We start from the raw sequence: 22,669 nt of genomic DNA on the forward strand, positions 1-22,669 counted from the left end.
TCTGCATCCAAATGTTCAGTAATCATTGTGTATCGTTAGAGATATGTCTTGTCGGTCGAGTACAAACTCAGACAATAAAAAATAGATAGATATATCATGTATAACGAAACTACGTTTCGTCCTTTCCTTTTGTTCCTTTTACTGAGTTTTTACTCAACACAACCGTTGAGATGGTTTCTGACTCATTCGCTGAATGATACGCTTTTGGAATTTGTTTCATGCGAACAAAACAGAAGTTGATCGAGGTGTGCATAGCTTTAAAGGTCTGTCTTTCTCTTTACAATCGCCATTGTCATTCCGTGCGACAGTCCTTAACTTATCCGTTCTTTGAATTATCTTTTAGATCATCATCTTTATGTATATTTTTTATTTCACACGATAGTCTCTGTTCAACTCCCGAGTATGCTCGTGATAGTGATGCATAATATCAACGAACTGTCGTTGAATCTTTGTGTTTATTAACTTTTCGATCGTAACGTAGAAGTAACTCATGTATCATTGTTATCTGCGATGAATCGCGCGCTTTCTACTTCTATTTATTTTCCATCGTACTTCATTCGATATATTCATTCGTCCCAGCATCGCGAAGATTTCGATTCTCAATTGGCAACGTTACAGAACAACGTGCCTGGATACGGTGACGGTGCAAAGGAGGACTGTAGCGATCTGCCTCCGAATCAGCGAAAGAAACGACTTCAACAAAGACTGGACGAAATTCAAGCGAAGATTCAACAAGAGACTGCAGCGAGGGACGGTTTGATGAAGATGAAAGGCGTGTACGAGCAAAATCCTGCATTGGGAGATCCAATGAGCATAGAAGGACAACTGAACCAATCGAGCAACAAGCTGGATAAACTTGGAGCGGAGTTGGCAAAGTTTCAAGGCTATCTCGAGGAAGCGATGCGTGCTGGTGTCAGCCTATCCAGGTGACCTTGCAAAAATTTCATAGGTTTCTCGTTACTTTAGTTCCGTAGTAAATTGTACAATTAATATCTCCAGCCCCAGTCAAGCACCACGGAAACCTACCAGCAACGGTTCTGCGACGAGGCCGTTGAGTTCAAGAAGATCCAGTCATTCGGGAGGCGAGGAGAGTCTTTCGAGATCAGCCTCTGATTCCAGCGTTAGCAACACGAATGCCAACCAATCGATGCACAAAAAAAGTGCTCCCGGTACGCCGCAACCTACGCATGGGTAAGCTTCAATTAATAATTAAATTCGTGTCTCGAATTGTGTTTCACCGACTTAGCTCAGGATCCGAAACGAAAGGTTTCCTTTAAGTTGAACGGAAGAATCGTTGTGATAATGAGTTTCTGAACTCGTATAAAAGCACAGATCAGAATTTTTAACTAGACCAATTAGACACGCTTTTCGCTTTACGGTACTGATGCACAGTTCCACGAATAGCCCGGAATCTGGCCTTGGGGAATCGAGGACATCTCTTCCTGGCAGCGGCGGCGAAGAGTATTATGTCGATGAAATTGACGCCCAACCACCATTGGGAACATGTAGAGCTCTTTATCCTTTCGATGGTACGTGTTCCACAACCTTATCGAGATACTTAATTGCTGCATATCAGAAACGAAGTTTCAAGAAGAAAATGATTTAAAATTCCATGATATCATAATCCACGCTACAAAAATATAAGGATGATATATTTAAGTCAATATAGAACATTGGAGGGTTGTGAAAAAATTTCACGTTTGTGTTTTTAGCGACCAGCGAAGGTTCTATACCAATGTACGATGGAGAAGAACTGTACATGATAGAATTAGATCAAGGGGATGGTTGGACGCGTGTTCGTCGTATATCTCAACCGATCGAGGGCTTTGTACCTACGTCTTACATTGAGTGTCACCTTTATAACACTTAGCCACTTCTCTTGGAACGTTGAACGAACCCGAAGTGAAGTTTGAACAAGGTTATTAAACGCTATCGTTTCAATACAAGGCTTACATTGAACGATATGAAATAGCAATCATGAGATTTTTATATAATCGAAAGAGCTTACGTGTGTGTTGGTTGATTGGCACACAGGATTCCAGATACTGCCTGGTCAAGTAATGGGCCTAAATGTTAATGAACGATTTCGTATACATAAAAATCGATACGTGCCAATGTTTCGACCTTTTTCGAAAGAGCGTATTAAACGTCAGAAATTTAGTCAATTATCGCCCAGCACATTTTCCCTCTGTTTTCTCAATTAGCTTATCGAACAAGGAAGAACAAAGTGGAAACGAATTTCGTGTTTGAAATCTAGCTCCATTAAAATGAAATCTTAAACTCACTTAATTATTAAATAGAATATTAAGATCGTACAATTACTTAGAACGATATCGTATCTAACCATTTAAAAAGAATTTGTTCGTATAGATTCAGTGATACGACACAATTCTCCAAGGAAAACAATGAAAAGCACCCTGATCACTTTTGTAAATGTGCCTCTGTAAATGTACACGTGCACAAGTGAACGAGTTAAGACTTCATCGATGAAAGTAATTTCCCATGAACGTAATATGTGCCCCGCCTATACACGTCACGGATAAAGATTGTGATTGTTGTAACTGCACGAGTTTTGTGTATTATTTTTTGTTCAACTTGATTGTAAAGCAGGCAACTCTCATTCACGCTATCTCTGCCGATGATCAAGAAACTGATCAACCGTAGCATTATTATATTCTTTTTTATGCATATATACAGTACATATTAGGGATGTGCAGAATACCTAACATTTCGGATTTGAGTAAAGTATATACGGACTTCCGAGTAGTCCAATTATATTCGAATAAAGTTTCCATTGAACAAACGAGAAAGGGAGAAACATTCGTCGATAAGATATTTATATCTATACGGTTCATAGCAGAGGCATTTTTATGGTGCTCGTTTGTTCAGTGGAAGCCTAACATTCAGCATTCAAATGTGATGATTATCTACTTCGGCCGAATATAATCAAACTACTCGAGAGCTTCCACCAGAGCTCGTCCGACTTTCTTCGATCCGATACGACACATTCGATTACCCGCACACTCCTAATATATACACGAATAGGAACAAACTAATGAATTATTTGTTTTATCGTATCAATATCGGTTTCTTGCCTCTGCCGACGATAGGAAAAGCGATGCCATCACTTTACAATTAGTGGGAGTCGTTATTTGTATCTTTTATTGTTATGTAAGTTTATTAATTGACGTGTTTGTTTTTAAATACACAAGAGGAGGGTGATTAGGTGGTGCTCTGTACAGCAAGTAGATTCCGAAGAACGATCGGCCAAGTTTTGTTTACGACGTTGCCTGGATGTGAATTTAGTTAGGATATATTTGTGTACATATTTGCAAAGGACATGGGAGAAGTAATGAAGTGCGTGGTACGTGTGTGAGTGCCAGATTCGATGCGTCGCGCGAAGCAATGAATTTGTTTCCATTCGTAGAAAATAAGTACGAAATGGTGGCGTTCATTTTTCCCTTGATACTTTTTTTGAACGCCTTCATTTCAGTATCTTTTGGAAGGAACTCTTAGCTTCGCTGTTACAAAGCCTAGATTCGTCCTAGATTCAATTGCGGTGTATCGAACTCGTGTAGTCGTATATATACTCGCGTATTAAAAATATGTATATGTATATATATATAAAATTATTAATCACTCATTAAAGTGTAGCTTTGGTATATAAGATACGCAAGTATGTGCAGGTAAACAAAAGTCATTCGGCCCTCTCCTCTGGCGCATCCGCCAATCGATATATCGTAATTTCCCTTCGCTCCGATATACGATTCTATTGTAAGTTTCGCTCCGTTTCTCGAGCAATCCGCTAACGCGTGCGGCGTCCTTCGCGACGCTTTTTAATTTATCTGTTAGTCGTGAGAGCATCGAGGAGTTTCAGGTTTTTTGCGAGAATCGTGAGTATTTTCGCATGCGTTTGTCGATTTCAGCGAACAGTCGATCTCGATGTACGTTTCGCTTAAACTTCGATCGCCGATAGGCTGTATCACTTTTTAAAAGTGAAAAGAGAAAATTATTATAAATAATGATAGAACAAAAGTAAAAAAGGAACGGTCCGTATGTCTACCTTAATTCTTAATATTAAACCGCGTCCATTCTATGTATATTTTGTGATTTTATATCCATGAGCAAGTATTGTAGATAATTAACTCTGTGACTCATTATACGTTTAATTATTATTATTAATATTGAAAAAATATAGCTACTAAACCAACATGCATGTGTCAGAAATATTTTATGCGATCAGATAGATAGCTTTCAATATGTCCCACCTTTAATTAATTTAACATTCTGTACATACAATTGTTCCTTCTAATTTATAAAAGGAAACGAAGGAAATAAAATAGAAAATTGTGTTTCTTAAAGTATATTGCAACATTTCGCGGACAATTGACTAGATCAGAAATACAGAGCAATACATTCTGATGTCTGTTGTGCATGTACACGTAGCTACAGTATAATTAATACATAACACATTTCAATTAATATACATTGTTCGTATAAATTAAATACAAAGGATCTTGGAAAATTTTTACAAGTCCGTTATATGTATATATATTATTTAAACAGAAAAAAAGAATTGTAAATTCGTACATCTCAATAGGTATACCCGAATTATTCTTTTTTTATTTCTTTACTCCCTTTTGTATTTTATAAAATCAAAATATTCATTGATTATGGCGAACATTATTAGCAGTCGATCGCCCGTAAACTGGCAGTCGTAAAAATTTATTACAATAATATGTCAAGTCCACGCATAAAAAATAATAAACATATCTTAAATTTACAGGATACTTATTTGGAGTTAGTATAAATGTGGTAGAATAAATTGGATCGCGGCTCGCGATGTTACGCATATGTCAATCACAGCATTGCGCGGCCAAATGAGCGAGCAACGGAATTAAATCTAAAAAAATTCCACACGGTACAAAACGAGAAAATGAAGTGACGATTGATCGGTATTCACTCGAGATCAATGAAGAAAGTTTCAGGTACGCGGCAAGTTCTATTCTTTAAGTACAGATCATAAGGAACGAAAAATTGCGGTTAATCGCGTTTCTCGACGATCCTTCTTGCCGCTTATCGCCACATCAGATATCGGTCAGTCATATGCTTTTTATCACTGTACATATACTTGCTGTTTATTCTTAATTCGCGCAACGATCCGTGTGCGAACCCTCGAACAATCTCAGTCAAGAAAAGCAATCTACGTCCATGCTGGACGAATATTCGACGTTTAGTAGCCGCTTTGGCAGATTTGATTGTTTCTTTAAACTATAAATTCGCTTCAAATAGTAAGATCTTCCCATTCTTCGACCTGTCTGGGCGTCAATTCGATTTTAATTCGAGTCAAAGTAGCGAGAAGATCGTGCATCCTGGGCGTTAATGGATTCGCCTGAAGATCAATAAATTCCAAAACTGGAGCATGCCTAAGTCTCTCCACGTCTATATCTGAAATTATAGAATCGAGGTTAGAAGATTTAAGTGGCTGTTTGAACAGTATCAGCAATTGTATTGTTCAAAGTATTTCTTATGTAATGTAGATGTGCAATGCTTACCAATGATTGAGTTGTTGTTGGCAAGAAGCCGTTTTAGCTGTGGTATCCGACATGTAACAGGTGGCAAAGCAATGAAAGTATTATGTGATATATCCAGCCTTTCTAAAGCTTGTAATTCTGCAAGTTCCTCTGGTAGCTTACTCATTTGATTGTGACTGAGGTTCAGTTCTAGAAACGATTATGTGTTTGAATTTATGTTACAGTGTTACCTTGCAGCTTGAATAAAAAAAAAATCAAATTTAAAAAAATTAGTTAAGTTAAAATGATTTTGAGAAACTTAAATACAACAATGATTATTATACTTTTACACACATATATGTATTATACACGCACACATATATAATATTCTTAGACTTACCAGTGATCAATGAGAATTTTACGGCGAATTTTGGTGGAATTTTTGTTATCACGTTTCCGGAAAGATCGCATCTTTTCAATTCCGTATGTCTCATTAAATGATAAACTGCATCGGGTACCTGCATCAACTGGCATTCCGATAGATCTGAAATAATAAAAATTCAATGTTAATAGATGTTACATAATTATTTTTTTAATTTTATTTACGTAATTGAATACTTCAACGGCCGAAACATAAAAAATTACTATTCTTATTTTCGTAAGTCAACATTACTTATAAATGATACGCGTAATTGTTATATCACAGAGTGAAGATAACATAGTATACGTCCCATTGTGTTCTTGACATATCAGCTGTCAAACTAGGTCAGTGTATCAGTACCACATGATGATAACAATCGAAATTGTACACCTGTCAAATATTGTCCTTTAACTTTTGACCACAGTTCTCTAACTATTCTGTTATGACACGCGAAAATATTATGTTGAAAATGGAGAACAATTAAACGGAGCTACATAATGTTTATTTTATAAAACCCGCGATACACCTGTAGCAGCGATAACTAGGTCATGAACTACATTCTACCACTTACATATGTACCGACCAATTGAAACAGATAAACTTAAAGTAACAGGCAAAAATAAAACAATGACAGTCTAATAAAGTGATTTATTATGTGTATTGTGGAAGACAATTTACCGAGATTCTCATTTTTCTGTGCTTCTTCACAGCGCAACACCACTCTTGTGACGGCGTTCGCCATCTTGCTAAGGCATACTGATTCAGTGCAAGTTCTCGAATCCGCCGTCTGGCTCTTTTACCCCGAAACATCTATTTTCGACGAATTTCAAAAATAAATAGCATCCGTTTTCCGGCCTTGACATTCATTCTACTTTCCGGAAGTTCGTATCTCGATAGAACAACGCAAAGACCGAAATTAATAATGTTCTCGAAGTATTTTATACATTTTTATATATCGAATGATCTAACTTTTTATACAGTCAGAAAAAACTATTAATTTGAAATCTAAATTTTAATGTATAAAAAAATTGAAGAGAACGTGTTTTAAAGATGTGAAAATAGTTAAGGGACATTCGCTTGTTTAATACCGCGCTGGAAATTCTTGGCGACCATGTTTATCGCGCATGCGCATTCAGTTTTAATTTTGTGTCATTTGAATCGAACAAGACATGATTCGTATCGTTAAAACTTATTTAAGATTTTCTCTGTTAATAAGAAAGGTACTAGCTAAATATTACTATCTTTATGATGAAAATGTGAATGTTGTAACATACTTTTTTAATATGATATGCAGATGTTATGTCAGTCATTTAAAATAATGCTAATGATAGTGAATTCTCATTTTGGTACCGTAGAATACTTTGATAGTTTTTTTTTGATAGCGTCGAACTACAAGAATTTTAACGTTATTAACTCAATAAATTATTTAGCTACGTTTTGCTGTTTATATTGACAGTGACGATGACTTTTTGCTGTGAAGTAGAAAATGGCTTTGGTGGCAAGCTACCATTTAAGGTTACGTTTCCGTACATGGTGGCGCCTCTCATTCCTGTATCGACATAGGACAGGGTACGTGCATACATTTTTATTTTACCGCGTAGATACGAAGACACGATCGCGAACGCGTTTTCCACATAGAATGTTATCGTTGATTTTTCGATAAAAATTAACTTTCTCTATTTATAATTATCTACTAATGTAAATATTATTTACGAAATAGTGTTCAGATTGGACGATAAAATGACTCATTTACTCAAATACAAATCGCCGATCTATACTGAGACAGATAACAACAAGAATGTCCGATAGATATGCAACATATTGGTAAGTTTCATTTTTCCTATAGATGTATACAAATAATGGAAAAATTTTCATTCTTTCAAACTGTAAGGACGTTTTATAGGAAACAAATTAAATAAGTAATGTAACTGCTGACTAGTTCATTAACACTTTGCCGTAAGTCTATGTAAAAAGGATCAGGAAGAAGGAACGATTCTAGTGTGGCATGCAAAGCGCGTGCATTTACTTTGCCAAGGCCTCATAGCGGTTCACTATTCCGAGATTGACCTTTCGTGCTCACGAATGCTTCCAAAACGTGCAAAAGATCTTTTCCGTTGACAGACTACTGACTCATGATTGACGCATCGATTGTGTGCACCAATCACTGTAACATGTTTTCGTTACGCTTTGTTAATATTACTAGTATTAATAGTAAAAATAATATTAACTTAGTGTGTCGCGAATTTGTTTGTTTGCAACGTGTTAACATCGGCGATCTAGTGAAAGCGCTAACACTAAAACTAGGTGACTAATAGTTAACGTTACTTCTTAAGATGCTCGTTGATTTTTATCGATGTAAAGAATTAATCATCTAAATTTTTAATAGTAACTTACAATTTTATTCCGTTACTGGAAAAAGTAGAAAACGAAATGCATAGAAAGCATAACGATGCCATGAAACATGCATTGTTCATTTTCCATCGTTTGTTCTCATTTTTTGTGAAATTTGCGCGCCAACTCTTGAGTTGTACCTTATATGCCTCTTAAACAACGCTCACAAAAACAACGCATGCTCGTGCGCGCAAGGTTTACAATGTGTTCCGATCGTTGCATGGACAACTTCAGGAACAAAGACCGGATACGAGTTGTGCAACTCAATGTTTATCCAACCAATTATCTATGCTAGAACCCCGACCAAGCATTTCACTTTTATTCCAATTGATGCACGAACCACTATCGCGGTGAGGAACTACCACCTGTTACGTGTGCCTACATTATTAGGTACCGCTATCACCTAGCGCGCTGCTCTGAATTAAACGTTATAACTAAATTGTGGATGTATACGCTACAAACACATGTAGCTACACGTTAAGCGATCAATACGAAACATTTAAAACGTGTATACCGTGAAAAATAAGGAAAACAAGATGACACTTTGAACACGTTTGCATAAACACCTGCAGGCTAATTATAACAACGCGAACAGAAAAGGATATTTTTGGATCATTTTCGTTTCATCATTTTTGACCCACTAGACGATCATTGATATAGGATAAGCTTTTACGCGAAACTTACAGAAAGTGTCATTCTTAATTATAACCGAGATTTTCGTGATTACTAACATGTGTTGTTGTAGGCACACGCGACTTCTCGAGTAGCTGGCAAGTGCCTCTCGCTCTCGTTTTCACCGCTCCGAGACTTTCGCCACTTACCAACTAGAAATATCGTGTTTACTTTGGATGGCTCGACAACAAGCATTGCTAACAAAACGTCTTAAAAATTACGACCAAACAAAAACGTGTGAACACAACAATGAAGCATTGCATACGGCGAAGGAGAAGCTTTTTTATAAACGATTGAGGCTGGCTGTGCACGGGCAAGAAAACAGTGATATTGAGTCAGACCAAAGCTGGAAGAAGCGGCATTGAGAAAGGTCTCAAATCTATCCGGGTATACGAATAAGGCAAGGACTGTGAGACTTGTTCTTTCTTTCGGATTGAATCAGGAAACGATTCACATAATGTACGCTGTGTTCTAAAAGTAAATGCAGATCTAAGGTGCAACGATCGGTTCCTTCAATAGCGTATAGTAACATGCAATACAGGATTTGCTCGATTTAGAGAAAATGTAAACGAAGGACTTGATCACTATCCTTAAGGAAATCCTAGAGAAATCCTAATGAGAGCATAAGGAAATTCTGGTATGACTCAACGGAGATCTTAGGAAGAACCTATAGAGGAAGTAGTATAGAGGTTCTCGCTGAGTTCTTCCTAAACTGACTCTTTCCTCTACCCCAAAGGGAGCATGTGTTGCACCCGAGTGTACCTAATGCTGGTCGAGCTAATTTGTCACGGTAGTTTGAAAGTCGAGCTCGTTACAGGTCGTCGGTTGAATCAACGAATCAAGGCCGGCCAGAAACACGTATCGCGTTGCCAACTTTATTAGTCCTCTAACTGAACGAATTTTAAGGTCGCTCAATCATATGTGTCTATTAACCTTTCGCGGTCCATTTATTTTACATATTAGACGGAAATTACCAGTCGATTCTAAATATTGCAAAATACGGAATAAGTGAAATTAAAGGTGACGAATTTATGTCAACATTTCTATTCCTATTAAAAATATCAAATGTTACCGATATCGTAAATAAAAATACTTAACTAGACTTGCAAATAATATCTACAAAACACAGGTATACCGCAAAGGGTTAATTTGCTCTGATAAACTTTCACGAAGACTAAACATTAAATTTCTTATAATATTATGTACACTGCGAACAATATCAGTTTGCTTTCACTACTTTGCAATTCGTTACAAAATTATTACCGATTTCACGGTGATAGGAACGTCGAGAGTTGCGTTAACATCGAATCTACTGGCGTAAGTAGATTATGCCAGCAGGGGGTCAGACGATGCGTTACGTACCAGCCAAAGCTTAAACTCGATACTTTCCACATAAGATTTACGGTTTTCTCGATTCATAACATATACTATTATATTGCACAGTATAAAAACGTTGAATTAAATATAACAAATCTTTAGAATAAATTTTATGAATTAATCAACTAAACAGTAACTTTATAAAAATTATTGCTTATCAACATTTGTAACATTCTTCATGAAATTTGTAAAAAATGATTCTGGATTGTAAAATAATTAATGAAAAAATAGTATAAGACCGCGTGTCAACGTTTTGCAAAGTATTGTAATTTTAACATTATTCGATATCTTATCTAAGATTTTATCAGAGCATCGATGACTAAATCTACGCAGCTCATTTCTTTGTTTCGTTTTAAATGAAACGCATCGTGTTTTCCTCTTTTTCATTCGAGCAGTGAAAGAAAATATAAATTGACTCGAGGAACATTTTCCACGAACGAAATGCTCGTCGAGCGAAAGTGTAATACCTCAAAGCCGGAAAGATATCGCAGCTTAGAAAGTATATAAAACGCGAAGGAAACAATTAAGTTCGTTAACCGATTCTATCTCAGTTTATTGAGTCGACTTAAGAGGCGATAGAAAAAAGGGGTACACTTTCTTGTCTGTTCCCATTAAAAGTAGTAATTTGCAAAAGAAGATACTGTTTTTGTAATCAACAGAAATATATATCAAAATTATGACTGTTTTCTCTCAATCAGAATTCAACGAGTTTCCTCGAACAACTTTCTCGTGAAAACTTTTGAATAAATGACTGTCAAATACGATAATAAACAAAGCAAAAGTTTATAGCGATGTAAGTCAGCGAAACGGAGCAGAAAGAAGATAATTAATGACCGTAGAATTATTTGAATCCGACCAACCTAGATTGCAATTGTCTTGAGCCTCTTCGCATCGGGAAACTACCCTGATTATTGCCCGGCCCGCCAACTGCACGCAAACAGCCATGGCCACGTTCCTCTCGCCTTGTTCCTGAGAGATCTGCACATCCTCGCCATTGTACGCGGGTGGTCTCATCTCTTCTGTGTTTTTCGACTACCTCGAACGCGAAAACTCCAAGTGAAAAAAAGAAAGCGAGAGCTATCTCCGAAAATCTCTTCAACGTTCACTGGATCTTCCTGAAGAAGGACACAGCGAGCAGGTAAACGATTAAGTTTTTATGATTTCTTCGTCAAGATATCGATGCAACACTCTTGGTACTCGTCGTTTGTTCCAGCATCAGGAAACTATCATGTTTCGAATCGCAGCCTCTGCTCGAAACGCGCACTTTCAAACAAACTATCGCGTCCAAGAGGAATCTTCGTCTTCAATACTGTCGGACGATTCGACCAAGAAAACGTCGCAGCAACGTCGGCTTCGTGAACATCGAACGGACAAATTGATCGTGAGTTCGAATAATCGATACTTTCGCAAAGCCAAAAAAGAATACCGTTCTGTTTGTTTGCGTTCGAGGTCTGGCAAACGAGAGCGTTTCAGGTGACGCTGCCTGGCACTGAAGTGCAGAAACTCCACGCGGTGCTATTTAAGCCCTCGTCGCGAGTCTCCCACCAAAGATGTATCTCGAATCAGCTGACTACTTTGTTTCGTTTCCCTCTCTTTGTTTGAAAACAAATGTAGGGACAGACACGCACATGCACGGTTATAGGTGCAGTCAACCTGCAACCTGTCGAAATTGCCGTCTGACTTTTCCACCAAGGTTGCAACGACATCTCGTTCTTCAGAGTCTTTCTCGATGTTTTGTCCGTAGACAGGAGAAAGAACTACGCGAGAACCAACTGTACCGATCCTTTGCTGACTTCGATCGGATGCTGACTTTTCCGCGTTACGCCTCTTACGAATCGAACTACGTTGATCGTGGCATTGAAGGTTCTTCGTACAGAAATAGGTAGATAAATGAGCCTAGTCGAAGGTCTTTGCGTTCTTGTTCGAAAGAAACGTACGCGTAAGATCGATGGAAGCAGGGAGGGATTCGATGAAACGTGTTGGATCTGGATTAAATTTATATCATTTTTACCATCACCTGAAATAATAATCAAATTACATACGGGATAATTTGCGATGCAAACGTTTCGTGATAGATCCAAGTAATGATACAAGAGCTTGAGTTTGATCTGGGTAATTTACAAGCAAGGTTATATTAGTGTTAGGTTTAAATAGTTTGAGATATAAAAAATTGAATTAGGTGTATGTCTAGGTTAGGATTAGGTTTGAATATTTCATGATGCAAAAGTTCTCGCCAATTAAGATGATTCATCCACTTCAATTGCATGTTTTATCGAGATGAAGAAGCTGTTTTTTAATGGTGCGTTAGTTAGGAAGAGAGTCGTATTGTGCGTGTATGTTTGGAAAGTGGCGCGTTTACGTGACTCCTCGAACGATGTCGGTGAATTTCCTACAACGTTCAATTTATCAACTGCTAAACTCTATTTTTTCTTTTTAATTTATTTCAAGACCCTTCCGTTTACATACGGGATGTTTCCGCCCACATTATACAATTACTGCAATAAGTATTTCTATCTCCCAGTATTTTGAATATTAACGGTGTTCGATCTTTCTTCTCTTCCCTATGAAAGAAATAAAAAAGCATTCGCTCTTATTAAACGTTATTGTATAATGCAACGATCATTGGCGTAGCTCGGATTTTCGTCCGGGAGAAGGGCCAGATCCTCAAACTTTACTAACAATGTTAACAATCTACAAGAGAAACGATAAATTGTTTCTGAAGATTCAGAGATTTAGAATTTTTAAAATAAAAAATGTATAAATATTTAATAGGGGGTACTTAGTTACGCCAGTAGCAGCGATTCAGATAGATTAAAACTTTTGGTTAATATCGATTGAATTTTTCAGGCATATCCGCGGACTTATGCAATGTTTCAAAAGCGAATTAAATTTTCCACACCCAGGAAGCGTGAAGAAAGCGTTCATCGAGTAGAATATCTTCAAGAAGGAATTACACAACGTTGTACGAATGATTCCTAGATTGTCGTTGGTCGAATATTTGATTTCATATATATGTACATATGTTCATATATTTCATCGTGTAGTTATATAAACATGCAATTAGCGGCATAGCTCGCGTAGTAAGAAGGAAGCGTGCACGGCTCGACGAAAGATCTTCGACGCGTTTAACGCGCTTCCGGCCCAGTGTTTCGCGGCGAAAGCTTTGTTCATTTCGCGATATTTTCTAAGAGAGTCGTTTTGAAACCAAGGTCGAAAATACGACGAACCATTCGTTCGTTCGTTGATTCGGCACGATGCCTACTGCGCCATTGCAAGCATCATTATTACCGTCCAGATTTCGCGAACTTTTCCAGTCGATCCCGTTTCAGCCACATTTCTTCGTATTTTTCGCAAATACACGATTCACGTAAATTCCGTGAATAAAAATGACACGTGCGCATACGTGGCCGTTTGTAAACGGAAATTTTTATGCGTTAACGTTTTTCGATCTTGGGAACCTTACGATCGATAGTGCCTAACAACCGAAAATAAATTCATCAAACTCATATATTCTCTTCTGTCGAACGGATATTAATAATGGTATAAATGTAGTTTATTTTAATTGAACCGATCGCGTCAAAGCAGAGAATGCAATTACGAAGAGAGACGTTTAAATAGAAATCAGGTACGCGTGCGTGTATACATTCATCGCGATAATAAACAGCCGCGCGAACGTCTGGAAGACCTGGCGAAAATTACAGAGTCGTTTCAGACAAAAGAAAATCCCGACTGCGCGTTCAGTTTTGGCCGACATCACGAGATCGAGAAGCGTGCATGTTTCACCAAATTAAACAACGTTCCTACGATTTCTTAATCGAAATTTAAATTCGATATGGTTCGGCTCATTCAATTGCAATTACTGAAGAAAGTATACTAAAGCCTCGAAATAGTGTCGCTAAAAACAAGTTGAGGATCGGTTGTTTTGACGTCCAAATCTTAATTTTCTATTTCTGATTTCAACATAGAAACAAATGAATTCGTGGACTAGACTTCAGAATTAATTAAAGACCTTTCAATCTTCGCAAAAGATGTGACAGATCCAAAACAGTTTTAGAGAGTCAAACTAGAATTCGTATTTCGACTCAGACATTTCAGTATGCTAAAAAAGAAAAATTCGCGTGACTCATCTTTGCGATACTTATCGAAAATATCTATAAAATAAAAAAAAGTAAGAAAAAGGTCAAAATCATGAATCCTGCGTGTGACCGATGAAACGAAAGCAAAACGAGTGAACGTTGGCTCTTTTCTTCTCGGACTTGGAGGACTCCGTTGCTCTCCATTCATCGTAGAGCCTAGTGCCCAACAGGGATAAAATGTTTATACGATTCTTCGGCATGTTTGGCACGTGGCCAGAGGATACTGCGCGTGCATTTCATGGACGAGAATAGATTCGCGGGCCAAAATCCCCCATGACTTCTCTGTCGTCGTGTTCGTATTGATTCTCTCATGGACGAGATAAAAGCTGCTTCATCGAGATCGGTGCACGCGGCTACCGATTCACGTGTACATTAGCCTCTTGTTGCAAGCGAGAAAGATGTTCCCCAACTTTCCAGTCGCCAGCCCGTCTACTCGGAGCGTCGTAGGTACTTCGCGAATTCTACGAACGTCGTGTTTCCAAAAACGACGCGCAATTTTATCATTCTGAGTTTACGCCAACCGTGATGTACGCCAACGCGTGACACGAGAAAACATCGCGTGTTCCACGAATAATCCAAACGACGTATCTTTTTCAAACGTGCTCGAAGATCTGAGAATTATCGAAAGGAGGGACGACGCGATTAAAAATCGTTCGTTGATTCGCAATAAAGCGTGGGACGGTATACAAGTTGCGACAGGAATTGGAGAAATACTACAGGTTTCATTTTCGCGATTTTATGCTGCACTTTAGGATACGTTTAAACCGAGTGAACAAATGCTACCACTACGATTATTCTTTTATGAACACTAGGGGTACAAGGATCTCGATGATAGCATTAATCAAGTCAACTTAATTTGAACTTCGCCCACATTCGGTCGTTTATCGTGGTCCAATAATTTACTCGAATGGATCCTGCATTTGTTCGTTTAGTTTAAACACACCCTTACTGTTGGCGATCGCGCTATTTGTTCAAACGAGCTTCGCAAAAACGTGTCCGTTCGACCGCGAACGTTGGCCCTATAAAATCTTTGGCTCTGACGTAGATTCTTTGTGCGCTGCGTCCGTTAACTGCGTCTCCGTTTTTCGAGTATTTTCATATTTACCGAGAAATTGGATGTTCGGTGCAGCGTCAACGGAAACGTCGCCAATAACTATAGACACGCAGCTCAATTTTGCAAAATCGTCTCTCTGTTTCTGTCTCTTGATCTTAAAATAGTACGAGTATAAATTACAACTTTATAAATCTCAGTTCAACAATCTATATTCATTTGTTTTGTATATTCGTTTTACATTGTTAACAATGAATCGTAGCGGTTCGTAAAGCAACGGAATGTACGTATATACACCGATACTTGAAATGTTTTATTCTGTTGGATGGAATTCTATCGTATCGTGTATTTCATTCATGCTTACGATAGGTAATTGATACGCATTGTTATCTGATAAAATTCAGTCGCAATCCATGCGGTTTTCGTTGCAGCTGGTTTTACAATTACTAAAACACGTTTCGACAAAGAAAAAACACAATTGAGTAAATTGTTCGAGTGAACGCTTGATAATTGAAGTTAATTATATACTGATATCAAAGAGAATAATTCCTGTTCCACTTAGCTATCGATTACTATATTTAAGTACCTAATTGCCCATTACCTTACTACCGAACTCAAAGACACTAATTTATCTTCTTTACTTTATAGCTATTCATCTATACGTATATCGATCAAAATATTCGAATCGTGTATCGCGTAAACACGCGGTGATACACGTTGCGCTCGCTTCTCTACGAATATACATATAATAATCTGTAAATACAAGTCTTAGTATTTGGTGTTCTCTGGTAAGTTATAAAGATATCACGGTAAAATTCACGAGTATTATTTTTGAGATCTATTATACGAGTATCGCGGTACGATTTTAAGAAGAATTTCAAAGCATATTCGATCCGTTGAATTCGTTGGATTACATACAGTATACATGACAGAAAATTTCTAAATTGAACAAACTGATCGATGTGCAAGTGTAATATCGAGTTTGAAATACCTTTGAATTATAGAGAACGTTTCATAACACCAGGAATACAGAAGTAATCGTAAAAAGTAAAATGTGCAGAATTTATCTGTTAAAAAAATTAGTTACATTTGTTCAATTTACCATTGAAAAATTTATCGGTGAGGCAAAAACATATGTGACCTAACGTGTTCTCTGTCCATTGTTAATGCGAACTCTATATGTTATGAAACATCCTGTACCACCAACTACCTCTCCCAATGATAAAAAATAAAAGATTATTACTGAGGAGCAAAAATATAAAGGCATAGGAGTTGTACCTATTTTGATCAATATTTTAGTGAGAAGTTCTTTAGCATAAAGATAATTAACTGTGCAATCCAAAAACATGAAATAAAATAGGCATACTGCATATGCCTTTATATGTATATCTTTGTACGTCGATATCATGATCTTCCTCATCCTGTATTTTGGTTTTCATTCACAAATCCCTAGGTCCGTTAAGATTCCTTGCCGCTTTTCGATCGATCCAATGCCTCCTGAGCATGCTGTAAACCGGCACAGTAGTGCAAAAGTAAGACACTCAATGCTTGAACTCGCAAATCACTCTGTGCGATTAATTTAATACTGTCCATTTCTCCGCTCTGTGATAATTCTAATCTTGAGGTAGTTTCCGCGTCGAGCGCAGTCTTCAGCTTCCCCATCTACGATTAAATTCGTGGATCATCAATGTTAACTTCCTTAAGTTCACAAAAAGAATTGTTCTTACCATGGCATTAATCTTTTCAACGCGTTCTTGCGGCTCCAAATATTTGTACAAAAACTTGCCGGTATCTTTAGCTCTAGACATAAGACCATCGTCCAAATCGCCGGCTAATAGAGGAGCTGCCACACTAGGCTCAGCACCCTCCAAAAGATCAGAACTTATGCCCAATCCTCCGACCAATGAATTCTAAATGTTTCAATAATTTAATCAGATTCGTCAGAGGTCAAACGTTAGACTCGATCTTGATCCTAGAGTATAATGCACCTGCCTCGATTCATACGATAGTTTAAAAAACGTAAGAAACTAACGCAACCAAAGCCAAGTTATTCGAACGCTTATTGTTTTTTGTAAAAGGTTGTAACAGCATCAATATATAATGTCTTATATAATAAGCGTGACGGCCTCAATGTGCATCTGCATGTATATCTGTCATCCCAAATAAATAATTAGTGCCATGAGCAACAGAAAACAGTGTGTTCGTTAGCGACAGAAAAGAAGAGCGTAAGCTGGTGTACAGAAGTTTAAGAAATATTGCATAAAAATGCGAACGCAAATAAAGGGAACATGGGAAGAAAGAGCACTGTCTCTTTTACAGATTTTCCTTTTCAAACATTCACGAAAGCTGACTTTTAGAGTCACATATTTCGTCGTTACAACGTATGTTCTACAAATTTTCTACTATAAATTTTTGAAAAGAAAAATCTAATCCCTATAACATTTTATTTGGACAAACAATGCGCCTTCTTCGGTTGATTCCCTTGAATAGGATAAAACAGTTCCAAGCTGGAAAACTAGACACTCAAATACCTTAGTCATAAGCGTGATCTTTATTCATCGTAATTGTTGGTATAAAGAAAAGGACAAAGAACAAATACAGAGCAGAGAAGGTCTACAACTATATCCGAATGTTCGAAAAATAAAATTAAATCATTGTCCCAATGTTTGTATATAGAATAATTGTTAATTTGATCCTTCTCTGTTCCAAGCGAACAAATCTGTGTGTTATTAAATTCTACCTTGCGGGATGCACAGGGACTTGGGGGAAGACTTCTAGATGCCAGACCGGTACCGGAAGCCGGTGGGGCCAAGCAACTGGTGCTTCCAGCCTTCTTCAGGCCCAACAGAGTGTTAGCTATACTAGCCTTCATGGCCATCATAGTTGCACCCTGATTAATCGATCAACGGATTTGAAATTTATTAATAAATTTATTTGCCCAATTATGCAGTATCCGATAAAGTGCTAAAATACGGTACAAGCGGGCCGCATTTTCATTTTGAATGAGTATGATATTTCATAGTTACTCGCGTGGTAAAAAGAAATACTTATACGCGGTTTAGCAAGTGATTTATTCACTTACAAAAATTCAGAAAATACTAAAAATTAGAAGCAAGGTCAAGGTGCAAACCTACAAAAAACCTTCACCTCCCCTATATACGGATGATCAGTTTTATTGCCAACAATAAAATGAATTATACTTAACAGTTGTTTCCCTATTTACAAAATACCAAGAATACTCTAGTTATTTAAAGTAGTACATTAATTGCCCGAAACTGCAATTCCTTGATTACAGCATTGCATACTGTACAATTAAATATGACTAGTAAAGCGTAGATATGCATAGTGATTGTAATTTTATAATAATTCTTTCTGAAAAATTCATTCGAATGACAATAGAATGATAAAATTTTTACTTTCAAAATTAATATACAATTTTTCGGTAAAAATATAGATTGTATATATATATTACACATTCGATAAACTTTTTAATTGCAAAATATGATTTAAAACCCTATCCTATCTTAAATATCATCATTGTTTGTTGGAAAATGACATTGTATCATAGCGGAAAACGAATAAAAATTCAAGTCTGCTTTATGGAGTTGCCAACCACAAAAGTTCACTTCTTATATGTATCTTATATGTATGCGAATTTAAAAATTTTAGCGAGTTGGCAATGCCATTTTTGCGTAATTAAAAACTTTTTACTACGTCTTGAGTACCTGTACATTATCTTCACAACTGGTTAGAGAAATTTCTGGACCTGAATCCCCGATAAGAGTATTAGGCTCTATTTCATCAGCTTCTAATGCCACTGTCGTTATACTCTCAGCTCCACACATTCCTGATGCTTGACAGCGCACTTCGCATTTTTTGTGACATACCATGCCACAGTCTCTACATTGTACCGCATCCTTTAGCCAAATCTGTATAATAAACAGAAGTTTTGATGTTCTGTTTTGGATAATTATATACGAGCGTAAATAAATAGAGAAATTTAGACCTTCTTTGTACAAAAGTCGCAATGTGTTGCTCTATGAAAATGCGTTCTAATAAAATCGTGCATCTTTTTATTCGTGATCTCTTCGTTCAATGTTGGCTGTATTTTGGCAGATTCTGTACTCTCTTTCTTTCCTGAATCACCAGATAAATGTCGACTCGGATAACTGGACTCCCATACGTAAGATAATAAAATGTCACCATAACAAAGTGTTGGATCGAATCCTGAATATCCTTGTAACTTTGGGTGAACGGTTGTCAAAGAAGCTTTTTAAAATAAATGAAATTAAAATATACGATATTATGAAATAAATATTAATCATTGATAATAATACATACCACTGTCTGGTGGTAACAAAGCATGGCATTTAAGATAATGACCAGTTGAAGACGTGTAACATTGTGCTAATATTAATTTCATGGGAACGTTTATATATCCTAATAATTTTGCCTGAATTTCTCCTCCTCTTACACGACCCCATACGCCTATGTTCAAGTACTGAAGTTCCGAGTCGATTTGAAAGTTTCTCGTTTCTTCGAAAGTAATTAAAGAGGCATGTTCCTTTTCTTTCGTGGTATAATATAAATCTGATATATTTATTATGTAACTATCGTCGTTAAAGCAAAACTGAGAGTTACTCGATATGATAGACTGATTTGAAGTGGTTGAAATTTTTCTGGAAGGTATACTGTCAGGTGTTTGAGCAGTATCATCTGTAGTATGTGCGCTACTTTTTCTTCTTTTAAAAATTTTACTACCTGTTTCCGGCTTTTCAGAAGTTTCGCTTTCAGAATCTTTCAGATCTGAAAATTTAATTTGACTTTCAAATTTAATCTTTGCACTCTCTTCAATATTAGGAATACTATCTCCTTTACTCAACGCATCAGTTTTCAATGGTTTTCTGTCCATTCCTTTCTCTGCAGATAATCTTTCACTGTCCAGTTTCATGTTAGCTTGTTTATCCAAATCTGCTTTTGAGTACTTTCTTTCAACTCTTATGATAAAACGCCTTTGTACAGCACTCTTTACAAGTTTACCTACTTGATTCATGTTAGATACTTTTTTACCATCTACTGCTACTAAAATATCCCCTTTTTTCATTTCAGCAATAGCTGCAGGGCTTCCAGTTATTATAGTTTCGACTAGCACACAAACATGACCTATTTCTGGCACAAGTTCTTGTTTAAATACTACACCAAGTTGCTGAGAACTAACTTTACTAATAATCAAATCCAACACCATATAAGGAACTCCAGTATATTGAGTCAAATATACCCAAGGTGTTGAGTCTATACTTATCGTACAATACACTTCGATCTGTGATTTATCTTCTGCATTAAGCGTATTAGGTCCAAGATTTAATCTACTCACTTCCAGTAATGATACTTCCAAATAACCCGGTATTAATTGCATATTGGCAACCTAAACAAACATGTCTAAATGTACAAAGATACCCTTCCTGTTATTTTGATGTCTTTAAAGAGTCAAAAAACACCTTACTTCGGATAAATCTACCGCTTCATCGTTCAGTCTGCGGAAGAATGGTTTGTAACGCAATTTATAGCGAGGTAGTGTATGTTTCCTACGCACAGCTCTGCGAATCTGTCCTGTGATTAAGGAAATAATTTGTGGTTGTAATTGACGACCTTGAAATTGAGATTGCACTTCTAATTCAAGTATAGGGTCTGAATAAAAACTTAAAGACCAATGAGTATACGGAACACGTGTAAATTGCAGTCTCGCTCTCCCACTGACCCGTTTCACTGAAACAAATCACAATTTGCATTTAATAAAAACTTACTAAATTACCATTATTCAAAATAATTAAACGTATACCTTGTAAAGCCATGTAAGCAGTTTTACCCAGCAGCATTTTTACATCTATTGACAGTTGAAAATTTCCAGAATAATGCAAATCTAAAGATAAATCCAATGTTTCCAATAAACCCGTATCAGCATCTATTTTTGAATCTGCAACTTCTAAACCTTTTATGGTAGGAAACTGAGTACCCAAATTCAAATCCCTTAACTAAAAATATATAAACATTCTTAGTTTTCATTAATAAAATTATAGCTAAATTTTAAAGGGATGCTCCCAACTTGATATCACATCTACCTGTACACTATCCAATAATTTCCCTGTAGTGGACTGAGTCAATAATTCTTTGAACTCATTATTTAATTTTCTATACAACCAAAGACGAACTCGTTCAGCATTTCGAAGTTCATTAAACAAAAATTGCAACGTTAAATTTATTGCCAAGTTTTCGTTACCTTGGCACATGGCTTGGCGTGATATACTTATGTTAGGATTTGTCTTTTCATCTTGAATCTTTTCAAGTAATTCTTTAGGTAACTGAGCCATTCCATGATGGATTGATCTTTTTGGAGGACTTGCTAAGGGAGCTTCTTCCAAATATTTTTTGAACAAGTAAAACTCCAAACATAGCGTACATATTATACCACACACAAATGTAATCACAGATGTACAAATAAATTCAAAAATGTCCATATTAATATTTCACCTATCGGAAACTTAATAGTTTCCTTTATTAAGCGTGATACTTCTGCTCTACCAAGATCAGAAAATATTAAGTAAAATTGTAGGAATAGGCACTGTCTTGTCACAACTATGTAACAAAAATTATGTAAAAATATTAAATATATTCGAACTTTATGTAACTAATACTTTTATAACAACAATATCGTCGACATTTATGTAAAATACTAGGTACTGCTATAATATCTATACATTTTAATGGATCGTAAAAAAAGGTGATATTTTCATAATGCTGAATTACATTGTTGTGAATCACCCTCTTTTCACGGGTCAACAGTTATTCAGAACACTTTCACCTATCATTACAATCGTCAAAATTATGACATTTTCACGAAATATATAAAGAACTTTGATAATAATTTAAAATAATTCATATTCACGGGAAATATTTATACGATACATCTTAAAAAATTTAATAATACCAATGAGCATGGGCAAAAGGTATCATGACAGTTTTCTATTGATCCCGGCAGCCATGTTAGTGCAAGATTAACTTGTCAATTTGACAGATTCTTACATTGTTAATTTTACAAAAAGATAAATAT

The 22,669-nt window shown here is 36.5% G+C and overlaps 3 protein-coding genes across 16 annotated transcripts in view; 1 reads left to right on the plus strand and 2 right to left on the minus strand.

The window, feature by feature from the left end:
• Cip4 (formin-binding protein 1-like Cip4) overlaps window positions 1-4,210 on the plus strand; it is a 33,560-nt gene extending 29,350 nt beyond the window's left edge. For 3 of the 7 annotated variants that reach the window (XM_003699880.3, XM_076531120.1, XM_012290785.2), the window contains 5 exons: window positions 234-263; window positions 619-926; window positions 1,000-1,191; window positions 1,393-1,529; window positions 1,713-4,210. In XM_003699880.3, coding sequence (XP_003699928.2) covers window positions 234-263; window positions 619-926; window positions 1,000-1,191; window positions 1,393-1,529; window positions 1,713-1,870 — 825 coding nt within the window. In that variant the 3' untranslated portion in view covers window positions 1,871-4,210. The remainder of the gene's footprint in view (window positions 1-233; window positions 264-618; window positions 927-999; window positions 1,192-1,392; window positions 1,530-1,712) is intronic. The other 4 variants (XM_076531122.1, XM_076531121.1, XM_076531123.1 and 1 more) reach the window with 4 other exon arrangements.
• Window positions 4,211-4,347: 137 nt separating this feature from the next.
• Window positions 4,348-11,876, minus strand: Sclp (leucine rich repeat containing protein 20 sclp). Of its 2 annotated transcripts, none has more exons than XM_003699879.3 (4): window positions 11,235-11,876; window positions 5,914-6,057; window positions 5,556-5,723; window positions 4,348-5,448 (listed from the first exon to the last, which is right to left on the minus strand). In XM_003699879.3, exons 1-4 carry the CDS (start codon window positions 11,386-11,388, stop codon window positions 5,285-5,287), a joined length of 630 nt encoding a protein of 209 aa, XP_003699927.1. In that variant the 5' UTR covers window positions 11,389-11,876; the 3' UTR covers window positions 4,348-5,284. The 2 variants fall into 2 exon arrangements, with proteins under 2 accessions (XP_003699927.1, XP_012146186.1); XM_012290796.2 differs by lacking the exon at window positions 11,235-11,876 and adding an exon at window positions 6,613-6,760.
• A 3,879-nt stretch (window positions 11,877-15,755) lies between these two features.
• Pdzd8 (PDZ domain containing 8) lies at window positions 15,756-22,647 on the minus strand. 7 transcript variants are annotated; one of them, XM_076531111.1, is made up of 10 exons: window positions 22,366-22,647; window positions 21,681-22,136; window positions 21,401-21,593; window positions 21,065-21,327; window positions 19,903-20,986; window positions 19,568-19,830; window positions 19,287-19,490; window positions 18,302-18,451; window positions 17,289-17,471; window positions 15,756-17,223 (listed from the first exon to the last, which is right to left on the minus strand). In XM_076531111.1, exons 2-10 carry the CDS (start codon window positions 22,074-22,076, stop codon window positions 17,020-17,022), a joined length of 2,940 nt encoding a protein of 979 aa, XP_076387226.1. In that variant the 5' UTR covers window positions 22,077-22,136; window positions 22,366-22,647; the 3' UTR covers window positions 15,756-17,019. The 7 variants fall into 7 exon arrangements, 6 of the variants coding, with proteins under 6 accessions (XP_076387226.1, XP_076387227.1, XP_012146229.2 ...); XM_076531112.1 differs by having other exon boundaries at window positions 22,547-22,643; XM_012290839.2 differs by having other exon boundaries at window positions 21,681-22,194; window positions 22,547-22,639.
• Window positions 22,648-22,669: the final 22 nt, after the last annotated feature.

This window comes from Megachile rotundata, chromosome 4, assembly GCF_050947335.1.
Source record: "Megachile rotundata isolate GNS110a chromosome 4, iyMegRotu1, whole genome shotgun sequence".
In the NCBI taxonomy this organism is placed as follows: Eukaryota; Metazoa; Arthropoda; class Insecta; order Hymenoptera; family Megachilidae; genus Megachile; species Megachile rotundata.

Bases quoted from the DNA above. Each gene is read 5' to 3' on its own strand.
- Sclp (XM_003699879.3), bottom strand. From the start codon at position 11,388: ATGAGACCACCCGCGTACAATGGCGAGGATGTGCAGATCTCTCAGGAA. The intron at 5,724-5,913 runs GTAAGTCTAAGA...AATCGTTTCTAG, and splicing joins AAAATTCTCATTGATCACTG to AACTGAACCTCAGTCACAAT. The intron at 5,449-5,555 runs GTAAGCATTGCA...CTATAATTTCAG, and splicing joins CAACAACAACTCAATCATTG to ATATAGACGTGGAGAGACTT.
- Pdzd8 (XM_076531111.1), bottom strand. From the start codon at position 22,076: ATGGACATTTTTGAATTTATTTGTACATCTGTGATTACATTTGTGTGT. The intron at 21,328-21,400 runs GTATACGTTTAA...GATTTGTTTCAG, and splicing joins TGCTTACATGGCTTTACAAG to TGAAACGGGTCAGTGGGAGA. The intron at 17,472-18,301 runs GTAGAATTTAAT...TGAAACATTTAG, and splicing joins GTCCCTGTGCATCCCGCAAG to AATTCATTGGTCGGAGGATT.